Genomic DNA, 12,042 nt, shown 5'->3' on the forward strand with positions numbered 1-12,042 from the left:
ATGATGGACTGGGCAGTGTGTACTACTTCTTGTAGTCTTTTCCTCTCCAGGGCGCTCAAGTTGCCGAACCAAGCCACGATGCAACCGGTCAGCATGCTCTCTACTGTGCACCTGTAGAAGTTAGAGAGAGTCCTCCTTGACAAACCGACTCTCCGTAATCTTCTCAGGAAGTAGAGGTGCTGATGTGCTTTCTTTATGATTGCATCAGTGTTCTCGGACCAGGAGAGATCTTCGGAGATGTGCACGCCCAGGAATTTGAAGCTCTTGACCCTTTCCACCATCGACCCGTTGATATAAACGGGACTGTGGGACCCCATCCTTGATCTTTGATCGGACTTTACCTTGCACTAAATGCTATTCCATTCATCATGCATCTGTGGACGGCTCGATTGTAATCATGTATTGTCTTTCCGCTGACTGGTTAGCACGCAACAGGCGGAGATAGATAGATTCTTGATTAGTTAGTGCGGGTGTCAGGGATTATGGGGCGAAGGCAGGAGAATGGGGTTAGGAGGGCAAGATAGATCAGCCATGATTGAATGGCAGAGTAGACATGATGGGCCGAATGGCCTAATTCTGCTACTATTACAACAATGACATGACAAGAAAAGCTTTTCACTGTACTTCAGCATAATACACTAAAACTGAACTGATAAACAAGCTACTGGTTGTCAGACCCACTAACCCAGCCTGAAGAAGTGTCCCGGCCCAAAACGCTGCCTGCCCACTCCACCACAGATGCTGCCTGGCCCGCTGAGTTCCTCCAGTACTTTGTGTTTTGCTCAAGGCTCCAGCATCTGCAGTTCCTCCCGCCCCCATAAGCTCATCTCCATAGTCCATTGCCAGATTGATTATTTTAGTTTAGTTTAGTTTAGTTTAGGGATACAGTGCAGAAACAGGCCCTTCGGCCCACCAAGTCCGTGCTGACCAGCGGACCCCACACACTGGGAACCCGCCCACACACACCGGGGACAACTTACAATTTTTACCAAGCCAATGAACCGCCAAACCTGCATATCTTTGGAGTGTGGGGGCAACTGAAGAAAACCCACGCAGGTCACATAGAAACATAGAAGATAGGTGCAGGAGGAGGCCATTCGGCCCTTCGAGCCAGCACCGCCATTCATCGTGATCATGGCTGATCGTCCCCAATCAATAACCCGTGCCTGCCTTCTCCCCCATATCCCTTGACTCCACTAGCCCCCTAGAGCTCTATCTAACTCTCTCTTAAATCCATCCAGTGACTTGGCCTCCACTGCCCTCTGTGGCAGGGAATTCCACAAATTCACAACTCTCTGGGTGAAAAAGTTTTTTCTCACCTCAGTCTTAAATGACCTCCCCTTTATTCTAAGATATTAAGCATCTATGGAGCGAAGGAATAGGTGACGTCGAAGGAATAGGTGACGTCGAAGGAATAGAAACGTCGCCTAATCCTTCGAGGAGAAGGGTTTCGACCCGAAACGTTGCCTATTCCACTGCCCTCTGTGACCGGGAATTCCATAAATTTCACCTCAGGTTTTTTCTCACCTCAGTCTTAAATGACCTCCCCTTTATTCTAAAGACTGTGTGTGGCCCCTGGTTCTGGACTCGCCCAACATTGGGGAACATTTTTCCGGCCTCTAGCTTGTCCAGTCCTTTTACAATTGCATATGTTTCTCTAAGATTGGCCCCTCGTCCTTCTAAACTCCAGTGAATACAGTGAGTCACGGGGAGAGCGTGCAAACTCCGTACAGACAGCACCCGTAGTCAGGATCGAACCCGGGTCTCTGGCGCTGTGAGGCAGCAACTCTACCGCTGCGCCAACTAACTAACCGAGCCAGCAAGTGGGGATCTAATAGATTTATAAAAAGATGCAACTGTTAGTGTGAATGTTTCTCTAACAAGGCTCTAAATGATATGTTACCTCAACTTACACTATCGAAGCACAGAAACAAAATAAAATTCACACACGGTTATAAAACTCAATTAATTTTTTATCTAAGTTCCTGTACAGATTCATTCATTTTACCAGGATTATAATCAACTTAAAAGTGCTTAAGGCTGATCAGGACACAGTCAGTTTTGTTATGAATTCACCATTAATATGGTGTCCTGATCATTTTGTCCATTGTGACTGCGACTGGTGCTATATATGTGGCTATAGTCCATGCAGAAGAGTGCAGGTCCACTGCCAATTTACCGGCACCCCCTGGTTCCAGAGCCTTATCCGTGTTTCCGGACCAGAGATGTCCAACGGCACCAGAACGTGTCTGGCCCGCAAAGTCGGCCTCGGTAGCCGGATCTGCCGGCTGCGGAGGAGCAGATTCCACCCGCCGATCGACCGCGGAGCTCCCGATGAGGTCAAGATTGGCCGCCTATCCCGGCCAGGGCGCCTAATTTTCGAGGGGACTTCCAGAGGATTGGGGGAGATTTTGTCCGGTTTTAAAGTAGGTGCCGGACCACCAGTTGGCGGAAAAATCGGTGGTGGACCTGTATAAGGGTGAGCATTATTCTGTGCATTAATAGTGAAGTGAAATGGTCCATATCTACACAAGCAGCTGGTTTAAATGGCAGCAATAATTTGCAAATCAAAGTTCGTTTTGTCATATATCAAATCGTGCAACGATGCTAATTTTTTAAAGTGCTGATCAAGGGATAAGGACAATTAATGATTTGCTTCTTTGCTTTGTTGGGCGTGGCTGAGAATTGTGAGTCCGACTATTGCACGGGTAACCTCGCCTCTTATTCCACCTTGCGAGCCCACTTCATGTCGTCAGTCCTTGGCTTCTGTCCGGTGACGGTCGTTATCAGATGCTCCAGGTGCCGCCAGAACCCAATCTGTTCCAGGGGATAATTCAGCCACCCTGAGAAACAAGACAGAAGATTCACAGCCCGTCAAGACTGTTCACAAGCCCCAAATGGTCACCAACATTCCCATTGAAAGAGGCAGCATTGAAACAGAGGGTCTCTGCAGAGAGTAGTGCATTCGGTCAAACGCACCATGGAAACTACACTCCCCATCCCCTCATATTCCGCTTGGGCAGTCTGCACCCTAGCGGCATAAACATTGAATTCTCCAATTTCCGCTGTCTCCTCCCCTTCTCAGCTCCTCCTCAGCCCTCGGGCTCCTCCTCTTCCTTTTTCCTTTCCCCCTCTCCCCCCCCCCCCCCCCCCCCCACCCTCCATCGGTCCGAAGAAGGGTCTCAACCCGAAACGTCACCCATTCCTTCCCTCCATAGATGCTGCCTCACCCGCTAAGTTTCTCCAGCATCTATGGAGCGAAGGAATAGGTAACGTTTCGGGTCGAGACCCTTCCAGGTCTCGACCCGAAACGTCACCTATTCCTTCATCAGTCAGAAGAAGGGTCTCGACCCGAAACGTCACCCATTCCTTCCCTCCATAGATGCTGCCTCACCCGCTGAGTTTCTCCAACTTTATGTCTACCCAAAGATAAATAACGCCTTTCCGAGATAAAATGACCTGATTTTGCAACCGATTAAAGTTCAAAGGAATATTGGACACAGCAACGGTAATATCAATGAAGGTTTTTTACAATGACTTTTGTTCCATCATTTATATTCTCTTTTGCACAAATATCAGCATGTCTGTAGAAGGGTTGCCAACCCACGTTCTCCTCCACTCTGTCCGCCCAGACCTACCTGATCTCCCGGTTGCCAAATACTTTAACTCCCCCTCCCATTCCCACACTGACCTTTCTATCCTGGGCCTCCTCCATTGTCAGAGTGAGGCCCAGCGCACATTGGAGGGACAGCACCTCATATTTCACTTGGGCAGCTTACACCCCAGCGGCATGAGTATTGATTTCCCTAAATTCAAGTAACCCTTATTATCCCCTCTCTCGCCATCCCTCCCCCACCCAAATTGTACTAGCTTTAAAGTCATTGCATTAAGTCTCATTGTCTGTAACTGGTTTTCACCTAGCCTAGTTTATCATCATGCAGGCAAAACAGGCAGTGAAGAAAGCTAATGGCACGTTGGCCTTCATAACAAGTTGAATTGAGGAGTTGAGCAGAGTTCCTTCTGCAGTTGTACAGAGCCCTGGTGAGACCACGTCTGGAGTATTGTGTGCAGTTTTGGTCTCCTAATTTGAGGAAGGACATTTGTGCTATTGAGGGAGCGCAGCGTAGGTTCACCAGGTTAATTCCTGGGATGGCAGGACTGTCATATGTTGGGAGAATGGAGCGACTGGGCTTGTACACTCTGGAATTTAGTAGGATGAAACATATAACATTAAGGGATTGGACAGGCTAGATGCAGGAAACATGTTCCCGATGTTGGGGGAGTCCAGAGTCACGGGTCACAGTTTAAGAATAAAGATTAGGCCATTTGGAACTTAGATGAGGAAAAACGTTTTCACACAGAGTGTTGTGAATTAGTGGAATTCTCTGCCACAGAAGGCAGTGGAGGCCGATTCACTGGATGCATTCAAAAGAAAGTTAGATAGAGCTCTTAAGGCTAGTGGAATCGAGGGGTATGGGGAGAAGGCAGGCACGGGGTAGGGACTGTGGATGATCAGCCATGATCACAGGGAATGGATGTGCTGGCTCGAAGGGCCGAATGGCCTCCTTCTGCACCTATTGTCAATGTATCTATTAATTACATTTTTGCATATATTTCTTTCATTTATTCTACATCTCTCTACATCAAGTCAAGTTTATTTGTCACATACACATACGAGATGTGCAGTGAAATGAAAGTGGCAATGCTCGCGGACTTTTGTGCAAAAGACAAACAACAAAACAACCAAACAAATTATAAACACAATCATAACACACATATTCTTTTACATAATAAATAATGGAAGGAAAAACGTTCAGTAGAGTTAGTCCCTGGTGAGATAGGCGTTTACAGTCCGAATGGCCTCTGGGAAGAAACTCCTTCTCAACCTCTCCGTTCTCACCGCATGGCAACGGAGGCGTTTGCCTGACCGTAGCAGCTGGAACAGTCCGTTGCAGGGGTGGAAGGGGTCTCCCATGATTTTATTTGCTCTGGAGTTGCACCTCCTGTTGTATAGTTCCTGCAGGGGGGCGAGTGAAGTTCCCATAGTGCGTTCGGCCGAACGCACTACTCTCTGCAGAGCCTTCTTGTCCTTGGCAGAGCAATTCCCAAACCAGATGGTAATGTTCCCGGACAAGATGCTTTCCACCGCCGCTGCGTAGAAGCACTGGAGGATCCTCGGAGACACTCTGAATTTCCTCAATTGCCTGAGGTGGTAAAGGCGCTGCCTTGCCTTACTCACAAGTGCTGAGGCGTGTGATGACCATGTCATATCCTCGGAGATGTGGACTCCCAGATATTTAAAACAGTTCACCCTATCCACAGGATCCCCATTTATCCTCAATCACCGCCTACATCTCTCGTTTCCCTTTCCCCTGACTCTCTGTCTGAAGAAGGGTCTCGACCCGAAACATTCCACACATTCCTTCTCTCCAGAGACTCTGAGTTACTCCAGCTTTTTGTGTCTTTCTCCAGAGATACTGCCTGACCCGCTGAGTTACTCCAGCACTTTGTGTTTCAATGACTCGAGATCTGTTTGTTCTGGGGTTCCACAACTTCAGCCAGCGATCCGCCGACGTGGGAAATTCCTTTAAACTTTCGAGATGCAGCGCGGAAACTGGCCCTTCAGCCCACCGAGACCGTGCTGACCCACGACCACCCCTAACACACACTCGGAGCAATTTTACACCTTACCAAAGCCAATGAACCTGCATACCTGAAGATAGACACAAAAATGCTGGAGTAACTCAGCGGGACAGGCAGCATCTCTGGATGAAGGAATGGGTGATATTTTGGGTCGAGACCCTTCTTCAGACTGGGAGTCGGGGGGGGGGGGGGGGGGGGGGGGAGATGCAGAGATAAGGAAGGGTAAAGTGTGAAAATGGGACATCAAAAGAGATGCTGCTCAAGGTAAACGCAAGATAATCATTGTTAGCTGGAGAAGGTGACAACAAGCAAATAGATACAATGTTTAACACGGACATACACAAAAGTGCTGGAGGAACTCAGCGGGTGCAGCAGCATCTATGGAGCGAAGGAAATAGGCGACGTTTCGGGCCGAAACCCTTCTTCAGACTTTAACACAGACAGACAGACTGGTGGGAGAACTAGGATGGGGGAGGGATGGAGAGAGAGGGAAAGCAAGGATTACTTGAAGTTAGAGAAGTCAATGTTCATACCGCTGGGGTGTAAGTTGCCCAAGCGAAATATGAGGTGCTGTTCCTCCAATGTGCGCTGGGTCTCACTCTGACAATGGAGGAGGCCCAGGACAGAAAGGTCAGTGTGCGAATGGGATGGGGAGTTAAACTGTTGACCAACTCTCCCTCCCATTCCCAAACCCTGTACAAACTCCGTGCCGACAAGCGACCCCCTGGTCAGGATCGAACCGGGGGTCTCTGGCTCCGTGAGGCAGCGACTCTGCAACAGTCCCGCTGGGTCACTCGCAGTAAAGTGGAGACACAAGGACGTGCAGATACAGCGAGCAGCACCGGAAATTGGAGGAACAGCACCTCATATTCCGCTTGGGGAGTCTGCATCCTGGGGGCATGAACATCGAATTCTCCCAATTTTGTTAGTCCTTGTTGTCTCCTCCCCTTCCTCAGTCCCCCTGCTCTCTCCTCCCATCCCCCAGCCTTCGGGCTCCTCCTCCTTTTTCCTTTCTTGTCCCCGCCCACCCCCGCCCCCGATCAGTCTGAAGAAGGGTTTCGGCCCGAAACGTTGCCTATTTCCTTCGCTCCATAGATGCTGCTGCACCCGCTGAGTTTCTCCAGCTTTTTTGTGTACTTTCGATTCTCCAGCATCTGCAGTTCCTTCTTAAACACTGTGTATACTTATACATTTTTTTCCTCGTTGGGCTCCAAGCGCGGAGGAGAACAAACAAATTCTCGGCGACAGCGACAAACTTGGGTGTTTAAATTGGATACAAATAAGAATCTGTGTGAGAGATGATTTTGACCGCTCAGCACTTTGGGGAAAAAAACAATTACAATTCCCCGGGAAATGCGACGGTGGGAGGGACAACTGAACGACAAAGCAGCCTGAATCAATATTGCGTCTCCCCATGGCGCAGCGCACCAGCCATGCAGCAAATTGTTCTTTCGTGCAGCCTTCCAAACAACGTCAATTTGCAGCGCCATTTACACAATAAATTTATGGGGAAAGGACAGGAAAAAGGAACAAAAACACGAATGAAAGAAAGAAAACCGCCCAGCAACAAGCAAGAGACCACAACAGATAACGTAACAGGAACATAGACAATAGGTGCAGGAGTAGGCCATTCGGCCCTTCGAGCCAGTAGCACCATTCAATCACCCAAAATCAGTACCCCGTTCCTGCTTTTCCCCCATATCCCTTGATTCCGTTACACCCAAGAGCTAAGTCTAAAGGGCCTGTCCCACTTACGTGTCCTTGGCATGCAAATTACGCGACCTCGTGGTCGCGTTGAGCCGAGATGGTCGTGCGCGATTACATGCGTACGCACAGCCGTCTGGAGCGCGTGATGCCATTTGAAGATGGACACAAAGCTGGAGTAACTCAGCGGGACCGGCAGCATCTCTGGAGAGAAGCAATGGGTGACGTTTCGTGTCGAGACTCTTCCTCAATCTGAAAGAAAGGGTCTTGACCCGAAACGTCACTCATTGCTTCTCTCCGGAGATGCTGCCGGTCCCGCTGAGTTACTCCTGCATTTTGTGTCCATCTTCAATTTTCTTGGCCCCGCTCTGTGAGTAGAAGTGGGGGCGGATCTGGACTGCAGCGGCCGTGAGCCCCAGGCGGAGCTCGGCGATGGTTTGCCCGCTTCTGCTGCTGTTGGAGGTGAGACGTTGCGTCACGCCAGCGTCTTGGGCCTGTCCCACTTTGGTCGTTAGTTACGTGACAGGCCGTTGGCGCGCGAAGATTTTGTTCGCTACAAAAATTTCGGAGCGCCGCGCGATGTCGCGCGCAACTAACATACCCCTCCGCGCTTCTCAGTGGGACCGGCCCCGCGCGGCCACACGATGCCCATGCGCCTCAACGTGATGACAATGCATTTCGTTGTCTCTGTACTGTACACTGACAATGACAATTAAAATTGAATCTGAATCTGAATCTGAAGGTCATGTAATTTGCGTGCCAAGGACACGTAAGTGGGACAGGCCCTTTACTCTCTCTTGAAAACATCCAGTGAATTGGCCTCCGCTGCCTTCTGTGGCTGAGAATTCCACTGAGAGCATTGATAATCTAGGAGTAATTCTCCTTGTCACAGAGCCATATAACAGGGAAACAGGCCCTTCGGCCCAACTTGCCCATGCCGGCCAAGATGCCACATCTACACTAATCCCACTTCAAGAACAGTCTGAAGAAATTCCACATCACATTGAGCAACTGGGAGCGCTGGGCGGACAGGCGCTCCTGGAGGAATTCCATGCGGGCAGGAGCTGCACGTCACGAAACGGAACTACGCGGTGTCGCAGAGACAAAGCAACAAAGACTACCGACCACCGCCAGTCTCCACTGCCCACGTTGCACCAAGGTGTGTGGATCGCGGATCGGCCTCTACAGACACCTGCAGACCCACAAGTAGACAACCCTATGGAGAGGAGAGGACAGTCATACTCGTTTTGATGATGTGTCCCACTTGCCCCCATTTCACCCATGTCCCTCTAATCTAACCCTCTCCTGCCCATGTGCCTGTCTTAAAAACATCAGGGTGTTGGGATGGTAAAGTGATAAGTTTCAAATAGTTACAGAACAGCAAGGAACCCCAATAGCTCGGAGTCTGTAGAGAGCTAGAGATACCATTGCAGTTTGCAAACCATAACATAAACGCCAACTTCCGTCAACCTATACTGTAAAATGGAGGCGCAAGGAACTGCAGCTGCTGGAACCTTGAGAAAAGTGCTGGAGTGAATGGACAGGCGACGTTTCGGGACGGGAACCTTCTTGGAGTCTGTAGAAGGGTCCCGACCTGAAACGCTGCCTGGCCATTTACTCCCCAGATGCTGCCTGACCCGCTGAGTTCCTCCAGCGCTGTCCTTCAATGCATCCAAGACCCACACTGCCTCACTGTATCTGTTCCCTTCATAGACAAATTCACTTGGGAACATGTGCGTAGATTTGCCGATGACGACACAGTCAAATGCTATCATTTAGCCACAAGCAATTATTCAGAGTCATAGAGTGATACATTGAAACATAGACAATAGGTGCAGGAGTAGGCCATTCGGCCCTTCGAGCCTGCACCACCATTCAATATGATCATGGCTGATCATCCAACTCAGTATCCTGTACCCGCCTTCTCTCCATACCCCCTGATCCCTTTAGCCACAAGGGCCACATCTAACTCCCTCTTAAATATAGCCAATGAACTGTGGCCTCAACTACCTTCTGTGCCCGAGAATTCCAGAGATTCACCACTCTCTGTGTAAAATATGTTTTTCTCATCACAGTCCTAAAAGATTTCCCCCTTATCCTTAAACTGTGTGACCCCTTGTTCTGGACTTCCCCAACATCGGGAGCAATCTACCTGCATCTAGCCTGTCCAACCCCTTAAGTATTTTGTAAATTTCTATAAGATCCCCCCTCAATCTTCTAATACAGTGTGGAAACAGGCCCTTTGGCCCATCTTGCCCACACCGGCCAACATGTCGCATCTACACCAGTCCAACCTGCCTGCCTTTGGTCCATATCCCTCTAAACCTGTCCTATCCATGTACCTGTTCAGATGTTTCTTAAACGTTGCCACAGTCCCTGCCTCAACTACCTCCTCCGGCAGCTCGTTCCATACACCCACCACCCTTTGTGTGGAAAAGCTACCTCTCGGGTTCCTATTAAATCTTTCCCCACCCCCTCACCTTAAACCTATGTCCTCTGGTCCTTGATTCACCTACTCTGGCAAGTATGTCTACCTGATCAACGATTTGTAAACCTCTATAAGATCACCACTCATTCTCCTGTGTTCCAAGGTCCTAGCTGCTCAACCTCTCCCTAGGCCTCAGGCCATCAAGTTATGAGCTCATTGAAAAATTGAGATGGATGTGTCAAATCGATAGTGTTTTATTATTGATGTTTTTATGTGTCATTCCTAACTATCACTGTATGTCAGGTTGTCACTTGTGAGCGGAGCACCAAGGCAAATTCCTTGTATGTGAATACTTGGCCAATAAACTTATTCATTCATTCATTCAACGAGGGGAAAAGAACAGCTTTAACGATCAGGTTAATATTGCTGTTGTGGTTGTGGAATAATGAATAGGGCCACCTTTCGTGCAGTTTAGAGATACAGTGTGGAAACAGGCCCTTCGGCCCATCGAGTCTACGCCGACCAGCGATCACCCCCGCACACTAGTACTATCCTACACATTAGGGGACAATTTACAATTTTTACCGAAGCCAATTAACCTACAAACCTGTACGTCATTGGAGTGTGGGGGGAAACTGGAGCACCCGGAGAAAACCCACGTGGTCTCATGGAGAGCGTGCAAACTCTGTACAGATAGTTAGTATCGAACCCGGGTCTCTGGCGCTGTGAGGCAGCATCTCTGGAGAACATGGATAGGTGACGTTTCACAGAGTGCTGGAGTAACTCAGCGGGTCAGGCAGCATCTGTGGAGAACATGGATAGGTGACGTTTCACAGAGTGCTGGAGTAACTCAGCGGGTCAGGCAGCATCTGTGGAGAACATGGATAGGTGACGTTTCACAGAGTGCTGGAGTAACTCAGCGGGTCAGGCAGCATCTGTGGAGAACATGGATAGGTGACGTTTCACAGAGTGCTGGAGTAACTCAGCGGGGTCAGGCAGCATGTGTGGAGAACATGGATAGGTGACGTTTCACAGAGTGCTGGAGTAACTCAGCGGGTCAGGCAGCATCTATGGAGAACATGGATAGGTGACGTTTCACAGAGTGCTGGAGTAACTCAGCGGGTCAGGCAGCATCTGTGGAGAACATGGATAGGTGACGTTTCAGGTCGGGATCCTTCTCAGACTCTGCCAGTTACATTTGGGTGCGTTAGAGAATATTACACTCCGATTTTGATGCCGATTTGCAAGTTAACCCTAAATGAAGTTGAACAAGAGACGTGTAGAACGTCCGTTTTAACAAATGGTCTCTTTGAAGCGCTGTAACTAAGGAACAGTTTTTACAAGGCTACCTCGAATCACTGATAGATCCCTGTGAAGCCATTGTTTCCTTCTTTTCGACAGGTTGTGTTTTATTCAAGTCTATTTGTTACTACTGACAGTAGGCTATTAATAATTCATCGCAGCGAGTGTTGCTTACTGAGAACTGAGAAGGCATCGTTCCTGAGAGAGACGAGGGCTGTTAGGGCCATTTTCTCCCTTGAAACACACGCTCTCCCTTGTGTATTCTTCGTAAATACACTCCTCGTTGGTGTCCTACAAAAACAACTCATCATTTGTATCCACCGGCTATTCACGAGGCTGCTTTCCTCAACAGTTTGGAGGTTGGAATTGGATGCGCCCTGGATGTGAACTGCAAGCCCGCTCTTCATCAGGTCATAAGTGATAGGAGTAGAGTTAGGCCATTCGGCCCATCGATTCTACTCCGCCATTCAATCATGGCTGATCTATCTCTCCCTCCTAACCCCCTTCTCCTGCCTTCTCCCCAGAACCTCAGACACCCGTACTAATAAAGAATCTCTCTATCACTGGCTTAAAAATACCCATTGACTTGGCCTCACAGAGAGTGGTGAGTCTGTGGAATTCTCTGCCTCAGAGGGTGGTGGAGGCCGGTTCTCTGGATTCTTTCAAGAGAGAGAGCTAGATAGGGCTCTTAAAAATAGCGGAGTCAGGGGATATGGGGAGAAGGCAGGAACGGGGGGTACTGATTGGGGATGATCAGCCATGATCACAATGAATGGCGGTGCTGGCTCGAAGGGCCGAATGGCCTCCTCCTGCACCTATTGTCTATTGTCTATTCCACAGATTCACCACCCTCTGACTAAAGACATTTCTCCTCATCTCCTTCCTAAAAGGACGTCCTTTAATTCTGAGGCTGTGACCTCTAGTCCTAGACTCTCCCACTAGTGGAACCATCCTCTCCACATCCA

At 49.1% G+C, this 12,042-nt stretch overlaps 1 protein-coding gene across 2 annotated transcripts in view; it reads right to left on the reverse strand.

The window, feature by feature from the left end:
• Nucleotides 1-2,233: 2,233 nt before the first annotated feature.
• Nucleotides 2,234-12,042, reverse strand: part of LOC129705022 (plasmanylethanolamine desaturase-like) — a 135,899-nt gene continuing 126,090 nt past the window's right edge. For both annotated transcript variants that reach the window (XM_055648395.1, XM_055648396.1), the window contains exon 6: nt 2,234-2,843. In XM_055648395.1, the coding sequence (XP_055504370.1) occupies nt 2,753-2,843 (91 nt within the window). In that variant the 3' untranslated portion in view covers nt 2,234-2,752. The remainder of the gene's footprint in view (nt 2,844-12,042) is intronic.

This window comes from Leucoraja erinacea, chromosome 17 (assembly GCF_028641065.1).
Source record: "Leucoraja erinacea ecotype New England chromosome 17, Leri_hhj_1, whole genome shotgun sequence".
NCBI lineage: Eukaryota > Metazoa > Chordata > Chondrichthyes > Rajiformes > Rajidae > Leucoraja > Leucoraja erinaceus.